This window comes from Scyliorhinus canicula, chromosome 3 (assembly GCF_902713615.1).
Source record: "Scyliorhinus canicula chromosome 3, sScyCan1.1, whole genome shotgun sequence".
In the NCBI taxonomy this organism is placed as follows: domain Eukaryota; kingdom Metazoa; phylum Chordata; class Chondrichthyes; order Carcharhiniformes; family Scyliorhinidae; genus Scyliorhinus; species Scyliorhinus canicula.
This window is the reverse complement of record NC_052148.1, coordinates 121,138,894-121,161,382: the sequence shown is the minus strand read 5'-3', so window position 1 is coordinate 121,161,382 and position 22,489 is coordinate 121,138,894. Positions and strand designations below refer to the sequence as shown.

The window sequence follows — 22,489 nt, the reverse complement described above, 5'->3', positions numbered from 1 at the left end:
GTTTCCAAACAATTTTGGTGAAAGGATTTTATCTCCCTTCACGCAGCGGAAATGGAGTTAAAATCAAGTAACAAATTCCTGCGAGGCAGATTAGAAGGAACTTATTTGAGTAAATATTTATTGGAATGTGGAATGCAATGTTAAATCAATGGCCGCATTAACCAAGTGATTGCACAATTATATAAAGAATAAGTTAGGAGTATGGGGAGAATGCACAAAAAATAGGAATGTTCAAAATCAGCATTTGAGAGGAAGTACATTCAGCATGACCTCCACTTGCATAAAAAATTCTACGTGTGGAAATTTTCCAAAAAACAGCAGGGTCTGACTGAAAACCAGCATGTTTCTCTCCAGAAACACAGCAGAGTTTTCAGACGAGATTTTCTGGCACTTAGTGAAGAGAAAATCTGGGGGCCGGCTTACGCCGTCATTCTGGTGGGGCCGGGTCTGATTGAGCCGACAAGGCGAGCTCCACAGAGATCAGTGCACCATCTTTAAAGGGCGCCCCGATCTGCATTGAAAATAAGTTCACCCAACCCCCACATACACAGAGGACCACCCCAGAAGCATCAGGTGCCCCCCCTCCCCCCCCCAACCAGGAACTATCCCCTTTCTGCCCAACCCCTCCATGCCTTCATGGGGGCTCTCCCCTCCCCCCTCCCCCCTTGCTGTTATTGTGGCTCTCCCCTCGCCCCCACACCACTGCACATAAGGGAACCCCCCCCCCCTCCCTACTATGGAGGAGAGTTACCCCCTGCCAGGGCACACTTGGTAGTGTCCATTTGAATGTCAAATGTAGTGCCAGGGAGACCATGCCACTCACCTCGCAGGGCCTGTACTCACCTGTGCAGCCCCGTCATGGCCACCACGGCTGGTTCTCATCTTTGAAAACCAGTAGTGATTTGTGCCAGCGTGACATCATGAAAACTGGGTGGGAGGATAAGCTGTGGGCGGATGTTATGGCATCAAGTCCGGTAAGTCTATGTTAATATGTTGCAATGTATGGCAGTCACGTTCATGCTCCCACATCACTTGTGGGTGGCGCGGAAGATCTCAAACTGAGATCTCACCAGCAAATCCCATCATGTCCCTCTCATGAGATTTAGCAGCAGTAACGGGATCTGTGCCCATGGCGAAAGGTCCCACAAAATCCTGCCATAAGTTCCTAACGGTTTCGCGCCTTCATACGATTTTTAAAAAAAAATGTTTTTTATTTGATTTTGTACAAGTTATATATACAGATCTATTATTCCTTGCAAAGCAAAACACATAGGATCTAGGGAATATAACCAGACTGGTGGTGGTGGGGGGTGGGGGGTGGGGGGGGGGGGGGGGGGTGGGGGGGGGGGGGGGGGGGTGGGGGGGGGATTTCCTTCCCTCTCTTTTATTCTCTCCCTTTTACCGATCATCTAACTAGGGTGGAGAGGGTACCTGGGTGATGCCTCCTAATGCTTTTTACATTTCTCCGTGCAGTTACCTCAGTATCGACCATTGCTCATTTCTCCTTCCCGTTTTTCTTTGCGTTCTCTCGCCGTGCTGTGGTTGCTGCCACTGTGTCTTCCCCTCTGCTTCCCCCCTCCCCCCTCTGTTTTTGTTCTCTTATCTCTTCCCCCTTCTCGCTCTCCTTTTTTTGTTCTCTCCCCCCCCCCCCCCCCCCCCCCCACCCTCCCTCCCCCCCTTCTTCATCGCTGCCCTCCATTCTTTTCCGCTGGATTTGCTACCTCACCTTGCTATCCCCTCACACCCCTCGCTGTCCTCAGGTCCTCCCTCGCTTTCCTCCTCCTGTCTTGTCTTGGCTATTGGTCGATAGGTCGACCAGTCAGTCTGCAGCTTTAGGTGGTGCTGCTGTCCGCCAGCCAAGCAGGATTCTACGGCGGCCGATCAGGGAGGCAAAGGCAAGGGCATCCGCCCTCCTCCCCATGAAAACATCTGGCTGGTCTGATACCCCAAAAATCGCCACTTTTGGGCGTGGCTCCACCCTCATCCCCACCACCTGGGATATTGCCTTGAAGAAGGCTGTCCAGTACCCAGCAAGTCTGGGGCAAAACCCGAACATATGGGCATTGTTGGCCGGGCTTCCTTGGCATCATTCACATCTATCCTCCACCTCCGGGAAGAATCTGCTCATTCGGGTCTGGTCAACTGGGCTCTATGTATCACTTTTAGTTGTGTTAGGTTGTGTTAGGCCTCGTGCATGTGGAGTAGAGTTGAACCCTGTGCAGTACTTCACTCCAGAATCCCCACCCTATTTCGAGTCCCAAGTCTTCCTCCTATTTCCTCCTTGTCGTGTCCAGTTCGGTGTCAGCCCTCTCTAACCGTCATTCGTACATGTCACTACAGTTCCCTCTGCCTAGGATGTCTGCGTCCAGTAGCTCTTCTAATAGTGTCTGTCGTGCTGGGATGTCCTTGTCTCCTTCTGTAGGAGGTTTTTAAGCTGCAGGTATTTGAGTTTGTTGCCTTTAGCTAGTTGGAATCTCTGTGTCAGTTTGTCTAGTGTTGTGTCAGTGTATAGGTCCCTGAATGTCGATGCCCCCCCCCCATCCTGTCTCCACCTTTTGAAGGTGGCATTGGCGAGTGCTGGTGTGAACCCGTGGTCATTGCAGATGGGGGCTTTAATCGGACATTCCGGTCAGTCCGAATTGCTGCTGTGCCTTCAAACGATATTGTGATACTTTGAATGACCATCATGAACATTATGGTACATTTTGCATCAGGAACTTAGAACAACAAGTGATTCATCTGCCCCATTCAAAAAAAGATTCACTCAATCAAATGTAGCTCCATGGCATGTGCACAATATAACAGCTCTGTAACACCTGAAAAAATGAAATAAAATAAAAATGAAACGAAAATCGCCTTTGTCACAAGTAGGCTTCAAATGAGGTTACTGTGAAAAGCCCCGAGTCGCCACATTCCGGCGCCTGTTTGAGGAGGCTGGTACGGGAATTGAACCGTGCTGCTGGCTTGCCTTGGTCTGCTTTAAAAGCCAGCGATTTAGCCCAATGTGCTAAACCAGCCGCTAGTTTGGGATGTATTTAACCTGCCAACTTGTCACCTCTTTTTTCAAAAGCCCTGCTCCAGATTTTTGCTCCTGTGTTGGGTTCACAGAGATGGGAGAATTCCTGGCTCTGTCAACCCCACCTTTATAAATAGCTTCCCGGACAACAGACATTTGGTCCGGGGCAGGTTGGCTGAATTAGAAATCGAAGTGGGTGACCCTGGAAGAACTGAGGAGGATACCAGATGCAGAGATGGATGGGAGGAAGACCTGCCTTGGGACTCTGGCACTGGGTACAAAATATAAAAATAAAGAATAAAGTGTGAGACATCCCTCCAACTCCCCCACCCCAAAAAAGAAAATTGGGGTCTTTAATAAACTGACATTTTCTGCATAGTATATAACTCTTATGAGATTTGCTAAACAGCATTGATTCTCTCTCTGGAAAGGCAATTTATAAACAGGCAACAATTCCAAACATCAGGATCACTTGGTTCAGGCGGTCATGTTGACATTCCTAAGGTAGTGGGATGGCATCTTGTGTGCCCTCCTTATCTATACAAGTGTTTAGAAAGAACCAGGAAATGACCCCCCGCATGATGTAAAGTAAAAGGCTGAACCTGAGCAGGATGATGGGCGGGGGAGGAAGAACCATTCTGACATTTTGGGTACCTATACTATATCCACTGGTCAGAAAGGTTCGAATAGGTGATCAACACTGGGTAAGCTACCAACCCTCAGAAAGAGGGTATCTCAACAAGTGCTCATGAACAGGGGGCTGTCCTGGGGAGGTGGCAGTGCTCATCAAGCAGCCACCTTCGTCAGATGGAAGATGGGTAAGAAGTGGAGGAGGAGGAAGATAGAGTTCCCTAATGTTCTGAAGGGAGAGCAGAATGATGCCATTCCAATCTACTGAGACAAACACACTGTACAAACCTCCCATTCATCAGCTGTCAACTGTTCTCAACTGTCAGGGATCGTATACGTTTCTGTCCCATTAGTTAGTGCATCGTATCTAAACTGCTACTTCTTAATAAACTATCTTAAAATCACTTACAAATAGTTGACTGCCCATCTTAGGTATCTGTGGCCCCCAAGTGAAAAGGTTTTACACCCCACACATTCTCCATGCCCCATCCATGCCAACATATGATCCCTCATGCCCCATCGACAATGATCCCTCATGCCCCCCAAGCAAATAACACTATGGCTCCTCATGCTCTCATGCCAAACTATGCCCCCCCAAAACACTCATATCCCCACTTTCCCCATGTCAAGCTATGTTCCACACCCACACCCTGACCCCCTCCCATAACCCATCCCCTAAAAGCCCCTCATGTCCACATGTCAAGCTAAGTCCCTCACCCAACCCCCATAGTCCCCTATGCCCTCCATGCCAAGGTACGTCCCCCAAACAATCCCTATGCCCTGCATGCCCTATGTCACACTATTTACCAATCACCCTCATGTCCCTTTATAGCTTCTATGCCAGCCTGTGTCCCTCCACCCACCTCACATGACCCTTCAGAGTTCCTACGCCAACTTAGTGCCAGCACACACCCTTTGACCTAAGACCTACCATGCAAACTCATCCAGTATCAATAAGGGCAGACCTCAAGACCTAAGTTGAGATGAGATAAAATAAAGTTCTCTAAGATAATGTTCTAGGTGTCTATTGCACACTTAACTATACTGAAAGAAACACTCTCATTCATAAAGAAACCATTTTTTACCTTTAAATTCCTTCAGCTCAACAAAGCCTTATAAAGACAAACATTTGGCTCAAGTGCATAATCCCTAATAACAACGACCATAGGAAGTCAAACATCAAAGAGTCTATAACCACTTTTAGTTGCAATCAAACTGTGAAATGACAGGCACCCGACTGTAATAAAGGATGTTTGTGAAATCAGCCATGCAACATTCAACCAGTAATGGAAGACCTCAGGCTTATGTCAACAACAGAGTGAAATAGTAAGCAATTTTTAAAAATACTCTAGACATTTTTTTCAAAGATTTAAAAGGCAGGACTTTTAAATTCCTTGATAGCTCAGTTTGTCTGGTGCTTTTGACAGGTTCCATTGACAGATCCTCTTGAACAGGTGCTACTGACAATTTTGACAGTTGATTTTAACAGGTCTGTTACAGTTCCAATGAGCTTGAGGGTAATGAGTTTAAGCTCCTTTTATACACAATTAACTACTTTTAACAATTCCAAAGGGCACCTTACCTCCACCAACTGGCACCTTATCGCCCCCAAAGATGTCCCAGGACCAGATCCTTAACTCTCCACAAAGTTCAGAACAACGTTTACTACATCTAATCTGCATACTTCAGGTTTCATACTCCCGACCCACCAAAATCCCACTTCTGTGGAGGCAGCTGATGATTTAGATGGGCAGCTGGTTCTGTAAATCATGCTTGCACGAAATGCACCCATCACCATGAAAATAGGTAGTGTCATGTTCAGAGGCTGGATTTGTGATTTGCAAGCAATTCTGTTATTTACACCACCACAGAGAGATTCTCCATTGGAGTGGAAATCTGGGTCTCTGTTAGCTGCATATAACAGGAGCAGATTCTAATAGACGAAGGTCCCTAACTTGTGACAATTAAGTGATTGGGGTCACCTTTCAGATAACTGGCTGTGACAGCATTGAGTTAATGATGATGAAGCTGAATATTCCCACGACTCACAGACTGCACAACCCACAAAGCTGCTTTTCTCAACGTCACAGTCACTGATCCACCTTCACCCAAGTATGCAGTGAAGCAGCATAGGTGAAATGTAAAGAGTGGAGCATTTAAACCATTTCAGATTGTGACAACTATACATGTCCTTATCTGCCCTTCAGGAATTCTCATGTCTACTCCATCAATACTTAATTCTCACATTGTGGATTGCAACAGCAAGTCTATTTGGAGTCAGCACTGAGTTCAAAATGACCATGCTGAGTTTGAATCACTTCCTTCTCCTTTTCCTCTACTGGCAAAAAATTGGATCTGTCAGGAATAGGGGTAGAACTTCCACATCTGGGTCCCAGCTAACATTTTTAAAATCCAAAATCCAGTCATTAATGTACGGCTCCAGTATAAAAAGTGCTTCACTCGCACAACTCGTAATTCCTATTGCTTGTCTTCTCTGGCACCTTGGTTGGCCTGCCTGAGATTCATTATTGAAACTCTTCAGATGATGATGAAAAAATGGCTAAACAAACGTGTTACAAATGTTTCCCGTGTATTTCAAATTAAACTATGACTTGGATTTTCTGGGATTTGGAAGGACTTTGAAGCCATTTGAAAACGCCGGGCAGAACCTGATTCTAGAATTCCCCCTCCAATTCTCAGCATCCCCAATGTTCACGAGGATAGGATAAAAGTGCACATAGCAGGCTTGTACCCGGTATTCTTGACCTGGCCAGTTGCAATGCGGGGGTAGGCATATCCTACACCCATAATTATTGTGGAGTGCGACAAGCTTCTCAAGTGTTCACATCCCCTCAGAGATGTAGTGAACCGTAGCCTGGATTCCGGAATATTTTTTAAAGGCCTCACCCATTCCCCCAATGTCCCTCCTATACCCCGAACTCAGTGCCAACTCTTGCCCCATCCATGCCCTATGGCCCCTATACCCACCAACCCATGCCAACCTATGCCACCTCCCAACCCCTATAGCCCTTTATAAGTTCTGCCGTCTCAATGTCAACTTATGACTCTTCAATGTTCATCCACCAAGTATGCATATGCACCCTGTACAGAACCAATACACCACATAGTAATAATAGCATGTGTGGAACTGCTCAAAGAGAAATACCCATTCACATTTATTATTTTGATGAGGCCTGCTGCTTCTACAGATCTAAAAAAAACCCCATTAATCTGCAATAACAGGTGCTTCAAACACTTCACACCTCTTAACCTTGTACAACTAAAATTGAAACAGTGACAAAAGAGATCACAGAAAAAACAACATATTATAACACTTAAAAATGTCAATCAAACAGTCAACAGTTCTCTCCATTTGTCAAAGCATCACCAACTGATATAATCTTTTTCTGTGTTTAGACTCTCAGTCTAGCATATATGCATATGTTATCATGATGCATGAAAACTACAAGTCTGATTCATTCTTTTAGAGGGCTGTGGAAAGCTGTTTCTTCAAAAGAAGATTTGTGAATTTTTTTTTGCCTGAACAGTTCCACACATACCATTGTTATTATCTGTCTTATTGGTTCTGTACATACATAGTGTATACTGAGAGAATGGGCATGAGCTGGTATGGGGACTACAAGCAGCTATGGGGTTGGGTGGGGGGGGGCATGAGTTGGCATTGTGGGTATAAAGGGGCCTTGAGGGTCTGAGGTGGAGGATGAGGGTGTGTGCAAGCTGGGACCAAGACCCAGAGAACCGTGGGCAGATTTTAACCAGTTTGCCTCGGCATTCATCCACTCTGTGGTCACTTTCAATTTGCTTCTATGGGCTGCATTCCAGGCTCTATCCCAAACCCTGCCATTCATGGGTCTTTCTACCAAAGCAGGTCTGGACAGTCAGGAAATTTCCTAACTCAAGTCATTTCCCTCAGTAGTGCCAATCTGGGCCTGTGTATTTCCTAGAGTAAACGATTTAACCTGGCAAACAAAGGCAGCAATTAACAGACAAATATTACTGGGTACGGTGTGAATACATAATCGACATGCTTACCGAGGCAATCCTAGCCACATATTCCACGATGGTGACCAGTCATCTTCAGGTAAGCTGTTTTGATTGACATTAAGAGGCAGTTGGCTGTTGGCATTGTCTTTTTCTGCCACCCTAAGTTCTAAAGCTTTGAAGACAACAGAAGAGGAGGCAGCACTATGCTTTATGGTGGACACTGCTTCACTTTGTGTCATACCAGTTAGTTCAATGCCATTTATATCCAGCAAAATGTCACCTAAGAGCAAACAGAATATGAAATACTGAAATACATTTCGTAGCTTCCAAATGGCATGTTACTCTGCTTCAGAGAATCATTCTTTATGGGGATAACAACGTTTCATTCAATATTGCATATGGTGTTTACCAGTACAGAGAAAAATTATAAACTTAATCAGTCCTTTTGTGCTCGTAGTCAGGTAGACTTTCCAATGCTAAACTACAGTTGTATTCACACACCATGGACTGAATAAAATGCTCTGGAGTGTTACACGCCCACACCGATGTATTATCGAGCATGATGACATCAGGTTACGTTCCCACCATTATCCCACTAATTTTGGAAAGCAATTGACCTAAATAATTCATAGTATTTGCAATAAAATGCTTCCAGAGTCTTTCACGCCAGATAGGGTTTGTGTTTTTTATGAGGCAGCTGGTTAGGGCTGGTTTAAAGATTCCACTGAGCCCTGAGTTTCAGCTTAGCAGCTCAGAGTCCTGTAACTGCTGGAAGTGCCTCATGCAAGAGGCAGAGTTAGCATTTCAAACTTATCCTAATTAGAGGCCTTATTCTTCCTGCTGAGGGTTCCATTTAGACCCTGGCCAATGCCCTGGCCTTTAACTTGCTCAAAAATGGGGCTACCGGTCTCAGTGGGAGGCACAACCTCCAGTAGGAAGGAGGGGAGGATGAGGGAGAGGATGAAAGTGTGAGGAAGACGAGCAGACCGGGAGGCCCAGGATGCACTGGTGGTGCATCAAGGTGCCCAGAGCAGCTCCAGACCCAGAGGGAGTAGATGGACTTAGCAGAGGGGTAGAAGGACTTATGCAGCCCTCAAATATGTAAGCAGAGACTGAGCTATTACTGATGTCCAAAACGCAATGTAAGAGCGTGACTCAGGCTCTCAAGCATCACAGTCACATTACTTGTAGCATGTTGGCAGGGGAGATCTCCTTCAACTGCAGTGGAGGTCACCTGAAGGCTGTAGGTCTAAGGTCACTTTCACGCTCAATTCCACACGACAGGCTCCTTTCAGGCAACATGTGTGATCTCCGTGGTATAATGCAGCCTACTATACACCACTGCACCAAGATCTTCAATGTTGCTATGTTTCAAAGTTCAGGGAATTAAATCTCCTTCACACTGATCAATCAGAGTCAACTAGATAAAACCAGAGGGTTTGCAGCGATTGTAGGTTCCCCCAGGATACAGGGAACCATAAAGATACCTGCTAGACAGCCCAGCACGTTAATAACAGGAAGGGCTTGAACATCCAGCTGATCTGTGATTATCAGTGATGGATCTTGCAGATATTTGCCAGGTACCTGAGCACAGGCCACAACTCCGTCATTTGGTGAAATGCACAGGTGCCTGACCTATTCACCAGCCCCATGCACCTGGATGGACAGTGTGGTAGTCACCACTGATGTATATACTGTATATATATGTGTTTTACGGTAAGGCCCCTGTGCTACAGGTACGGGGGTAGATCCCTGCCTGCTGGCTCCGCCCAGTAGGCGGAGTATAAATATGTGTGCTCCCTGTACAGCAGCCATTTCGTCAGCTGCTGTAGGAGGCCACACATCTCAGTGTAATAAAGCCTCGATTACTCTCTACTCTCATCTTCTCGTAATTGATAGTGCATCAATTTATTACATTGAGATTTTTCAGAGATGGACCTCCGCATCAAGCTGGATCGCCTGCAGCTGCACCCTCAAGCAGAAAACGACAAAAAGGACTTTGAACATTGGCTAGCCTGTTTTGAAACATACATCGGGTCTGCGCCGGACGCAATCCCAGAAGCACAGAAGCTCCAGATTCTGTACACGCGGCTGAGCTCCAACGTTTTTCCCCTCGTTCAGGACGCGCCAACCTACGCAGAAGCCATGGCGCTACTGAAGGAAAACTACGCTCAGCAAACAAATAAGATCCACACCAGGCATCTCCTCTCCATGCGGCGCCAACTTCCCGGTGAGTTTGTGGAAGATTTCTGGCGCCCTGCTCATCCTAGTTAGAGACTGTGACTGTCAGGCCATTTCGGCCACGGAACACTCGAATTTGCTGATGAGAGACGCATTTGTTATGGGCACTGGGTCTGACTACATCTGCCAGCGCCTCTTAGAAGGGGCCACACTCGAACTCGCGGCGACCAAAAAACTAGCGCTCTCACTTACGGTCGCCTCAAGCAATGTTCAGGCCTATGCCCCCGACCGCGCGGCCCACCCCCCCCCTGTGCCTCATGGACCCCGCCAATGGTCACCCCATCATGAACCCCATCAGCAACCGCCCCCAGCCAGCCCCCTGCCTGTGCTGCGCGGCAGCCAACCAACCCCGGGTGGGCCTAAATGCTACTTCTATGGGTAGTTAAAACACCCCCAACAGCGCTGCCCGGCGCGGAGCACCCTCTGCAAGGCCTGTGGCAAGAAGGGATATTTCGCTGCAGTGTGCCAGGCCCGCTTAATCGCCGCTATTGTCCCGGCTCCCCCCACGTGCGGCCAGTGGGCGCCGCCATCTTCCCCTCTCCGGATCACATGCGGCCCGTGGGCGCCACCATCTTGCCTCTCTCAGAACCAATGAGCGCCCCATCTTGCCTGCCCCAGGACACGTGCGGCCCTTGGGCACCGCCATCTTACCCGCCTCAGGACCCCTGCACGTCGGGTACCTTATCAAGCCGCTCATTGCCTGCAACCGCCGATGACCAGCCGCGTCTCGCCTCAGTCACGATTGACACAACCTTGCGACCGCTTCAACAAAGGGGAAGGTCAACAGGCACGAGATCTCCTGCCTGCTGGTCTCTGGGAGCACTGAGAGCTTCATTCACCCCGATACGGTAAGGATCTGCTCCCTCACGTACACCCCACTAACCAGAGAATCTCCCTGGCCTCCGGATCCCACTCTGTGGGGATCCGGGGGTACTGCATCGCCACCCTCACCGTCCAGGGCGTGGAGTTCAGCGGCTTCTGCCCCTACGACCTCCCCAACCTCTGCGCTGCCTTGCTACTTGGCCAGGACCTCCAGTGCAACCTCCAGAGCCCAACCCTGAAATTTGGCGGGCCCCTACCACCCCTTACCATTTGCGGCCTTGCAACCCTTAAGGTCGACCTGCCTTCCCTTTTTGCAAACCTAACCCCGAATTGCAAACCCGTCGCCACCAGGAGCAGACGGTACAGCGCCCAGGACAGGACCTTCATCAGGTCTGAAGTCCAGCGGCTGCTTCGGGAAGGCATCATCGAGGCCAGCAACAGCCCCTGGAGAGCCCAAGTGGTAGTGGTCAAAACTGGGGAGAAAAACAGGATGGTCATTTGGACTGCCCAAAGAAGTAGCATTTGGGTCCCCCGGGGTTGGTTGGCTGCCATACGGCAGAGGCGTGGGGTTGGCTGGAGGTGGTCGCTGATGGGGTCCATGATGGGGTGGACATCAGCGGGGTCCACGATGCACAGGGGGGGTGGCATCACGGTCGGGGTCATAGGCCTGTACGTTGCGTGAGGCGACCGTAAGCAAGAGCGCTAGTTTTTTGGTCACCGCGAGGTCAAGCGTGGCCCCTTCTAAGAGGTGCTGGCGGATGTAGTCAGTAGCCCCATGGCTTCTGCGTAGGTTGGCGCGTCCTGGATGAGGGGAAAAACTTTGGAGCTCAGCTGCTTGTAAAGGAACTGGAGCTTCTGTGCTTCTGGGATTGTGTCTGACGCAGACCCGATGTACGCTTCAAACAGGCTAGCCAATGTCCAAAGTCCTTTTTGGCTTTGTCTGCTTGAGGATGCAGCTGCAGGCAATCCGGCTTGATGCGGAGGTCCATCTCTGAAAAACTCAGTGTAATAAATTGATGCACGATCAATTACGAGAAGACGAGAGTAGAGAGTAATTATTACAGGCTTTATTACACTGAGATGTGTGGCCTCCTACAGCAGCTGACGAAATGGCTGCTGTACGGGGAGCACACATATTTATACTCCACCTACTGGGCGGAGCCAGAAGGCAGGGATCTACCCCCTTACCTGTAGTACCGTAAAACGCATCAGCGGTGACTACCACACCCATTGAAGAGATGGCTTATGACACCAGTGAGAGCCCCTGGAACAGATGCAGAGAGGAGATACAATGACAGCCACAGAAGCACCAGGGCCATGATTGAACATATTGAAAATGAGGTTAAAATGCCTTGTCAGATTGGGGGGGCATTGCAGTTCACCTCATCACGTATGTCTCTCAAGTCTGTGTTGTCCTGTGCCCTCCATAACCTAACAACCAAAGAGAGGCTGTCCTTGAGGATGAGGGCTCGGTAGATAGGGGTCATTCATCTGAGGATGAGGGCGAGGATGAGGTGAAGGAACATGGCGATGTTCAAGTGGAAGGCCCTGGATATGATCGCATGCATGCCCGTGACACCAGAGCTACCTTAATAAGCAGACTTTTCACGTTTCCAAAGTCCCCACCTCAGAGATTTATTTTATTTATTTTTTGTCAAAATTGTATAGTACCCAATTCATTTTTTCCAATTAAGGGGCAATTTAGCGTGGCCAATCCACCTAACCTACACATCTTTTGGGTTGTGGGGGCGAAACCCACGCAAACACGGGGAGAATGTGCAAACTCCACACGGACAGTGACCCAGAGCCGGGATCGAACCTGGGACCTTGGCGCCATGAGGCAGCAGGGCTATCCCACTGCGCCACCGTGCTGCCCTCCCACCTCAGAGATGCGTGTGCGGCACGTATTCAAACCTCTTCCCTGTGCAATGTGCGACTCATGTTATCGCCTTGTCAACACACTTACCCTGTCCAAATACTGACAGTCGAAGCATCCTGCCCTGCATCAAAGTGTTTAAAGTTATCCTCTATCTCACTAAAGATGTTCCACAGTCAAAACATATTTTTAAAAAACCTCTGCATGAGGGACAATGAGGTCAGGATTTATTTACAGACTTATTGTGGCACTTAACATTCACAGGTACCCATGTGCACCTCTTGGTGACAACTATGGAGCTTTTTTGATGCGTTTCTGAGTGTTCCGGCACAGTGCAATCCGCTCTCTTGCAGCTGTACTGGACTGAGGCTGAACTGGATGATGCTGGTGGGCATTCTGTGGGGCTGTGGCTTTAAGCAGCCCACCACATCAGAAGACTCTGACAGATTGGCAGGAGGATTCTGTGGCTTGGCACTGCATGAGGATTGTGTCAATGGTGGATGGTCGAGGGCGACACTGATCCATCAGAAGTGCTCAGAGAGGTGCTTCCAGATGCTGGCAGCTGGTGCTCATCCTTGGCCACAAAGAACGTTTGGCCCTCCCTGCCTTTCCATGAGGTCCCAGGAATAGGATCTGTGCCAATGCTCCATGCCCCCGATTGCCTTGGCTCTAGAGCTCAGAGTCAGGGCGATGGAATGCAGGTCAGAGCACATACCCATGATTGCGCTTGCAATACACTGGATTTTCCTCTCCAGGGACAGTTGCCAGTCTGTCCATGCAGGAAAACCGATGCTCTGAAGAATGGGTGAAAACAGTGCACAGAACTTGGATGGATAATTCCACTGTTTGGGGAAGAGCACACAATATATCTGGTATGTCCGCCAAACCTTCATGAACCTCACACTGGACATCCAGCATCTGCCACCTCATGGAAGGCTCCAGAGCTCATCATCCAACTTGGAATCAGTCTCTGGATCGCTCCACTGATTACCCGCAGCCTGCTACACCACACTCTCTGGCAGCTGCACCAATCCGTGCATGCTCCAGTCCCGCCCAGCCCTGAGCTGTCTGCATCGGTGCTGATGCTTGGGACAGAGAGAGTATGTGACTCTACAACCTCCGAGAGTTCCTCTCCTTCTTCAGAGTGATGGCCCATCATCTAGAGGGAGCCAGCAGAAGAGGCTTCAGCTGCTACAGCGAGACAGAAGTAAGGGGATTAAAGATTATCACAAGGTTTCCAAAGCTGCACAAAGTCACAAAACTCAGCAACATGTGTCATGTGCAACATGAGAGATGAGACTCTGCAGGCACCATAAACACTTGTAGCTACATCTAATGCTTCTGAGTATGGGGGTTTCCTGGATTTCAGCTCTGAAACATGATTTTTGACTTTCTTGCATCATACCAAATCCCCATTCACTTCCCACTTGCCCCACCCCCCTTTTCTATCAGTTTCTGCCACCTGCCATCTTACAACACCCATACCTTCCTCTAATCTTGCCTCTGCCAATAGACCTGGATGACCCAGACATAATCAAAACCTTCTCCTCAAATGGAGTCAGTACAAAAATATTTGGCATGACTCCTCTTGACTGGCTTCATTCACGGGCATCACGTTTACCGAAAATAAGTATGCCATCGCAATCACTCGCACTGTTATAGTTTATTTGATGCATGGTGCTGATGCATTATTCGTAGAATACCTGGCAGCATAGTTTCTGACCACCTTCCTCATCTATACAGGCTGCTAACCACTCACCCTCCAACTGGACCGAATCGATAAATGCACACTGACATTGGTGCTAATACCAATATCTTTGCTGCATCATGCCGCCTTGGAGCTAAACCAAGCTGATGTGCCTCTTGCATTCACAGTGCCCTGTAGCATATTGGCACAAAATAACATATACAGAGGATGAATCACTCTGGCCGTTCTTATCAGGTCACTGAATCTCTTCTGGCATTAAGGCCACATGCACCTCAGCAGACCAACACTGCTGACCTCAGCAGGTACCTCCACCCCCAGGCAACACGCAGTTTAGTTGTTTTTTTTCCTCATCCTGCTGGATGGCATTAGTTGATCCCATTGGTTAGAGTCTGCATGGAGGGCTCAAAGGGATTTGCCATTAAATCGAGGGTCTGGCCCTTCCACCCTGCCCCTTCCTTCGCCCAATGGCTCTGACACCTCTGGAGGGAAACATGCAAAAACTGGAGAGCTCTATGCTAAGTGGTGGAAAAAGTGTTTATGCTCAAAATGAATGCCACCTCTGCTCATTGACAAACATTGAACACATCGACATGTTATATATTCGCATTCATCATAAACTCATACCTAAGAGAAGAATGAAGCATCTATAGTAATTCAGGCATTGTTGTGGAACATAAACAAAATGTCATTCTCTCTTTTCCAGTAACATGCCCTGAAAGGCATGGACCTCTGTGCTGCTCCATATTTATGCTTGGCAAGGTACTCCAGTGGTTTGCCATTGCCTTCCGTAGATGCCTGACCTCTCCTGCACTTACCACCTAATAATAATAATAACCTTTTATTGTCACAAGTATGAAGTTACTGTGAAACGCCCCTAGTCGCCATATTCCAGCGCCTGTTCGGGTAAGCTGGTCCGGGAATTGAACCCGCGCTGCTGGCCTTTTTCTGCATCACAAACCAGCTGTCTAGCCCACTGAGCTAAACCAGCCATATTGGAAGGATTTGCAGGTTGATAATTAACCTGCTTGGCCACGTTAAGAATGCACCTTATGTGGCCTTCCAAGTCCTGAAGTGGGGCTTGAACTGGTTGGACTCAACTCTGGCTCAGAGGTAAGCAACCTACTGCACCATGAAACCTCCTTAAATCCCATTATATTTCCATTTTTGGATTGGAAATTCAACATAATATTGCTGGGTGTTAATCTGAGCAAAAATAAGGAAAAGGATAGGCCTATCCAATGCAGAGATTATTATTTTGGTTATATCAATTAATGGGAGGCCTGATGAATCGAGGAGACTGAATATTATTAGGAAGCCTTATGGAATATAAAAGTAGGGAAGTCTTGCTACATTACACTCGCGAGGCTACACCTGGAGTACTGTGCACAGTATTGGTCTCCTGACTTAAGTTGGGGTATATTTGTGTTGGCAGCAGCTCAGACCAGGTTCACTAGGTTGATTCCTGGGATGAAAGGTTTGTCTTATGAGGATAGGTTGAGAAGGTTGGGCCGATATTCATTGAAGTTTACAAGATTGAGAGATGATCTTGTTGAAACATAAGATTCTGAGGGGGCTTTACAGGGTAAATGCTGAGAGGGTGCTTCCTCTGATAGGGGATTCTAGAACCAGAAGCACAGTTTAAAAATAATGGGCGGAATTCTCCCATACCCGGCGGGGTGGTTGGAGAATCCCGCCCAATGGGTCTCCCATTTAAGATGGTGATGAGGTATTTCTTCTTTCTGAGGAATTCTGTTTCACAGGGTGCAGTGCAAGCTGGGCCATTGAATTCATTGAAGGCTGAGTTAGACAGCGTTTTGATTGATAAGAGAGTCAAGAATTATTGGAGATGTGATAGTGTGGGCAGTCAGACAAGAATTAAGACCACAATCAAGTGGTCTTATTGAATGGTGAAGCAGGCATGATGGGCCACGCAGCCTACTCTAGCTCCTATTTCTATGATTTTATAAAATCTGTTGACACTTTACCTGAACAATTGTAGAAATACCAGACCTCTAAAGGACAGAGTCATGGCAAGGGGTCTGAATTAAGGGCAGAACCTGGATCTTGCTGAAATTCCAGCCCATCTAACCTTAATTTTAGACATAGGTTACAATTTTTGACTTCCTCATTTACACTCCAATAGCATTTTTAGGAATAGTCCTGACATTCCTGGGAATTTTAAGAGGGGTTGATTACCTTTAAAATGCTATCTAAAGTTCCCTGTGGAGTTGGAGGATTGTAAACAAAACATAATTTGATCCCTCTTGCTTGGTTAGTAACTGCCCAAAGCTCTCGCTCTCAAAACGACCAGTTACCGTTTGGGGGCAAGGTCATGGCAAGGTCAAAGTGGTGGGTGAAAGTAAAATCCTGTTGCACTTCCAACCCCCTCTGAAAACTTTGAAAAATTCGCTGCCTAGATTTCCAAAGATACCGCAGTCAAGAGTTAGCAAAGGTTGTGGGGGGTAGTTTTCAGCCTGCCTTAACTGTCAGTGAGAATGGCAAAGTGAGCACCAAATGCGGTGAGAATTAGGAAACACATTTTGGCTACAATCAAATATCAGATCAAGCCCAAGGTGAAGTGCAATGCCTTTTCTTGTTCACTTGCATTGCTTCACAGCTCCAGGGTCCCAGGTTCGATTCCCGGCTGGGTCACTGTCTGTGCGGAGTCTGCACGTCCTCCCCGTGTGTGCGTGGGTTTCCTCCGGGTGCTCCGGTTTCCTCCCACAGTCCAAAGATGTGCGGGTTAGGTGGATTGGCCAGGCTAAATTGCCCTTAGTGTCCTAAAAAATAATGTTAATGGGGGTTGTTGGGTTACTGGTATAGGGTGGATACGTGGGCTTGAGTAGGGTGATCATTGCTCTGCACAACATTGAGGGCCGAAGGGCCTGTTCTGTGCTGTATTGTTCTAATTCTAATTCTAATTCTAACATGGATCTTGTATATCTCTCTTGTGGAGACCATGAATTGTGTTCAATTTGAATTTGAATTAATTATTGGAGCAAGCAATGAGATGGATTAAAGGTTTTCCTCAATTCTGTGGATTGGCTTTGTAACTTTAAGAATGGGATGAAAAAAAATTGAAAAAGAGAATTGGGAAGCATGATTTTTCCCGGTTTTCCAGGCCCCTTGTTAGTGGTGTAATGAGAATCCCAGGAACCTAATTTAAATACATTAAGATATTATTAGCGAGCCCTCTTGCCGGGCCTTCTCCCTCACTGAATATCCGTTGGGTGCTGGCGTGACATTATGCCCGCACGATTTACTACAGCTGTATAAAAACAAAAACTTGGTGACCTCACCTCCGGAGATGATATCGGAGGTGAGAACTGTGGTCACTGCCAGCCTCCAGGGTGTCAATTGCAGAGGGTACACTGGAGAGGACATGGGGGACCCAGATAAGTGCAACGTGGGGCTGAAGGGGGGGGGGGGTTCAGTATTGCCATCTCAGGGGGTAGGGCCTCAGAGGCCCTTCATGGCTGTGAGCCTTTAGGTTAAAGGGGACTGGCAGCTGTCCCCGTGCTCCTTGCTGGGCTTGTGGCAGTATCACTGCTGAGGGGTTGCCCTTCTGGAGTGGCAGCTGGAAGTGGGTGGGAGCAGGTGAATCCATTGGGCCAGCACAGGGGGTGAATGTGAGGTCCCTGTGTGGGGTCCTGTGAGATGCCAGGCTCCATGGGAAGAGTTGGGGACTCTGACAAGGGCTGGTTCCCAGCATCATGAGGGCTGAAGACCCTCACATAGGGTGGGGGGGGATGAGTCAGTCAGAATGAATCCGGATACTCAAGATGCAGTTTGAAGCCAGAGGGCACGAGATGTCCAATGATGTGCGGGTTAGGTGGATTGGCCGTGCTAAATTGCCCCTTGATGTTCGAAAGGTTAGGTGGAGTTGCGGGGATAGGGTGATTGGCCTGCTCAAGGGGGAAAGCTTTGGGCTGTGCTCCTGCCCATTCTTCTCCCTTTGGTTGCCGGAGGCCCCTGGGCTCCTCCATAGGATAGGGGGGGGGGGGGGGGGGGGGGGGTGCACAATGGGGAATGGGGTCGCCCTGACAAGTGTTTGAAACTGGTGAGGTGACTGGGCGCGCGATCACCGTGGAGTGTAATGGGTGTGTGAAGAAGTGCAGCGGGAGACATGAGGTGGCAGACCTCCCCTGGCTTCAAGAAGAAGGTCATTCGTCTCCTTTCAGCACTGGAGCCCCATCATCTTATGGAGAAAGCTGGAACTCACTGTCGTGGCCACAGCCTCTCAGATAGGGTTGGTGGCTATGCCCGCTGGACGTCGGGCCGATCGTGGGTACAGAATGCCACGCCTCTGCTCCACACCATCCAGGAGTTTGGTGAGAACTCCTTCCGTGAAACGTGGTACTGTCTTCCTGGCAACCATCCCCCTGGCTGAACTTGGAACTTGGGGAGGTGTTTAAAAGAAGCGCCTCACTGGTTGTAGAGACTACGTTTTCCTTGGAGGAGAGAATCAGAGGCAAACTGCCACGATTGTGGCGTGAATCACGTGGAAATAAAAAATGGTTAAAAAGAAGCTGAACATGAAATGAAAATTGCTTATTGTCACGAGTAGGCTTCAATGAAGTTACTGTGAAAAGCCCCTAGTCGCCACATTCCGGCGCCTGTCCGGGGAGGCTGGTACGGGAATCGAACCGTGCTGCTGGCCTGCTTGGTCTGCTTTAAAAGCCAGCGATTTAGCTGAGTGAGCTAAACCAGCCCCTTGGGTGAGTTTTCCCACCATCGGCACCAGCAGGATTATGCATGTACGATAAACAGATGATTAATAAATATATTGTGCAAAACATACAATTGCATAAATAATTTATAACAAACTCTTGCTTACCAATTTTAATTCTTCCATCATTTCCCAAGCACCCATCGGCAAGTACATGTGTAACATAGATTGGGAGATCCCAGCCTTTGCTCTGTAGACCTCCTGATACTGTCATTCCCAAGGACTCATGGGCTTCCTTGCGAACACTGATGATCTTTTCATGGCATGTGAAGGCATGAAGAAAGTTCTAGAGAAGACATAGACAATTTGCTGTTATATACCATCATAGCTTAACCCAATAACCTGGTTCCATAGTCATGTTCATTCAATGGGATAGTGACCAGAATTCTCTGGCAGTTGGAATTCTCTGTTCTTTCCAGCAATACACCCCCACAGTTATTCACTATCACACTGTGTTTCTGTCCCTCCTGCATGTAAAGTTTGTGTCACCTATTAGTCTTCCAATTAACATCGCCAGATGGCTGCAGTACAGATTCAGCAAAAACTGCTAAATGTGAAACACAAAGAAATATGGCTCATCCTGAATGGTTTTATTCAGCTCAGCTATCCAAGCAACAAATTACTTCACAATTGGAAGATTAATTCATTTAGAAGAAAGTAAAATACTGGAACAGCGTCCAATGACCCAGTGGATAAAGGCATCATTTGGCACATCACTCAGTCATGCAGATCAGAAGGCCTCACATCTGAGGCAGGATTTTCAACGGTCAACGGGGGAGGGGCTTGATGGGGAACAGGCCCAAAATTCTCATTGGCAGCATGTTTGCCTGTCAGCACATTCCTACCCCTTTTGAAAAGGTCAGATCGAGTGAAGATCACTACTTGACCGCAAACAGCGGATAGCCAACTGAGAAAAAGATTAGACTTATTAAGACCCCTCTCCCATGCTGACTGGAATTTTCCAGTCAGAAAATAAACTTCCAGTGAGCTGTCCTCTCTCCCTCTGTCCACAGGCTTGGCAGCTCCTCAATTGGTAGTGTATCATAATTGGAGGTTATCCTATTGGTCCTCCAGACTTGGGAGCCCAGCTGCCAAATTTACTTGGATGATAAGCACACCCTCTGGTCATTAATTAGCCAACTCAACCAAAACGCGCGTTGGGTGACTGTTCCCAAAACAATGAAGGATTGGGACCCCAATCTTGTCCCGATGACAGGATCTCAACCCCAAATGGAAAATCTAAGCTTTGATCTCTGGTCTGTACTGAGATAGCAGTTATGCTGACAATTGGCCACAATATGTCTGGACTAGGATAGTGTAAAGATATCATCCAAAATCCCACAGCTGGTTATTATCCAGTAATGACTAATAGAAATAAACTTGTAGGCATGTTAAAAAAAAGTCATAATTGGTGAAAAACCTACCAACACTCATTATCTAGGTTCATACATCAAGAGTAGCCATTTGAGGCTACAAGATAGAGCCTTCAAGATGTTACAATCCCAGTTGATGTTCTAACTGGGTGGGAAGATCTCAGAATGAAACCCTGGCTCAAAGGATTGGAACTTTTACTTATTTTGATTAAAACGTGGAGGAACAAAGTAACAAGACCGCTAATTAGTTTTAACAACAAGGAAAAGTTGGATCATTATACATAAGATTAACACAGATTAAAGTACATTTTAAACTACAACGGTCCCATTAACACAAAGTCCCTTTTAAGCATACAGATTAGCTGTGGTCAAATACACACATTACATTCTGAATCCTATTAGTCTTCCTATTAGTGTATGCGGATTTCTCCTCAGAAAACCCCAGATAATTGCCGCATTAGAGTTTCCAAACTCCACTCACAAAAACATGCTTTAAAATCTTCTCTCACAATAATGCTTTTCCTTAGCGGTTTGCATTCCAAATACCAGTCCAAGTTTTACTCTTATAAACAGAATCTCTGCTCCACTTTTAACAGCAAATCCAGTCCAGTATTTTATACCAAGCATTGAAGGATTTATTTGTCTTGCTGCTCTACAAACTATTCACAATTCTTTTAACTCTCAATTGCTAGACTGTACTAAAATTACATCAAACGTTACATTATCTTTGAAGGCTGCTGTCTGACTTTAAAAATGGTTACTGCAATTGGTTCTTCAACTCAGAACACTTTGCTCACTCTTCCTTGAATTCTTCTGGGCAATACCTTGCTCTGTTCTTGTAACGTCAATCGTCTTAAGAAATTACTTCTGTCCCAATTTCCTGGTAATCGGGATTGTATCTTGTTCCTTAGGAAGCTTGCATCTTTGCAATCCCCTTGTCCTGTCCAGCTTCTCCTAGCAGAGTTGGGAGCTGTTCAATACCACCCCCCCCCCCCCAATTTCTTGTCTCCCAACTGCAATCAAATTAGCTATACTAAAACTTAAAATCTTTTTTTTATCCTTCCAAGAACCTCCAGTTATTCAGCAACCCCCACATGCTTATGGCTTTTATTTATTCTTCACACCGTAGTCCTCTCTAAGTACACTAGAAACACAGTTGGAACTTAACTAACCCCCCACACATACAAACACCTTTGTCCCGCTTGAATTTAATTATAGGCTTTACCCTTCCAAGCATCGAAACAGTAAATTAAACACATTTAAAACTATCCCCTATTTCTAATGTTTACCGGTACAAAGAGAAATTCCTTAAAGCTATATTTATTGTCCTAACGAAGAGAAATGGGCAAAAATAAGAAGTTGGGAATAAAGTCAATTCTTCCAAATGTTGATCTGAAAAATTGTGTGTACTAACTAGAAACAGAAATTCTACCACCGAGAACTATGGGCGCGATTCTCCGCTGCCCACGACGGGTCGGAGAATAGCGGGAGGGCCTTCCCGGCATTTTTCCCGACCTCTCGCTATTCTCCCCTCACCACGGCCGCCCCACGACACTCTGGCCGATGGGCCGAGTTCCCAGGCCTTTACGGCCGTTTTCACGAACGCAAACACACCTGTTCTCACCGTTCGTGAAATCGGCCGCAAAGTGCCGTCCCGGACAACCATGGCACCGATTAGCACGGCCGGTGGCATGGGCCCGCGATCGGTGGGTACCGATCGCGGGCAGCGGGTCCAATACCCGCGCACTCTTTGTTCCTCCGCCGCCCCGCAGGATCAGTCCGCGGGGCGGCTTAGGGGCATGACAGCCCGCGTCAGCCGCCGTGACTCTTGGTGCGCGGGCTTAGCGACGATCGCTAAACCCGCGATGCCGTTCTTCACGGGGCCGCGCTGCTAGCCTCTGGTTCTTTTGACAAACACCTTAAATCTGTCCTCAAGATACTGGGAACAATATTTGCCTATTTATAATATCAAAAGACATCAGAGTTTCAACACTTGAATTATATTTCCCTTTAACCTTTCTGTGCTGTGGGGAACACCCTAGTTTCTCAGTCTCTCCACATAATTGTTAAGTTCCTCATTCCTGATGCC

The 22,489-nt window shown here is 47.4% G+C and overlaps 1 protein-coding gene across 4 annotated transcripts in view; it reads right to left on the bottom strand.

The window, feature by feature from the left end:
* lnx1 (ligand of numb-protein X 1) overlaps positions 1 to 22,489 on the bottom strand; it is a 290,347-nt gene that overhangs the window by 42,195 nt on the left and 225,663 nt on the right. For all 4 annotated transcript variants that reach the window (XM_038791172.1, XM_038791171.1, XM_038791173.1 and 1 more), the window contains 2 exons: positions 19,136 to 19,313; positions 7,700 to 7,931 (listed from right to left, as the gene is read on the bottom strand). In XM_038791172.1, the coding sequence (XP_038647100.1) occupies positions 7,700 to 7,931; positions 19,136 to 19,313 (410 nt within the window). The remainder of the gene's footprint in view (positions 1 to 7,699; positions 7,932 to 19,135; positions 19,314 to 22,489) is intronic.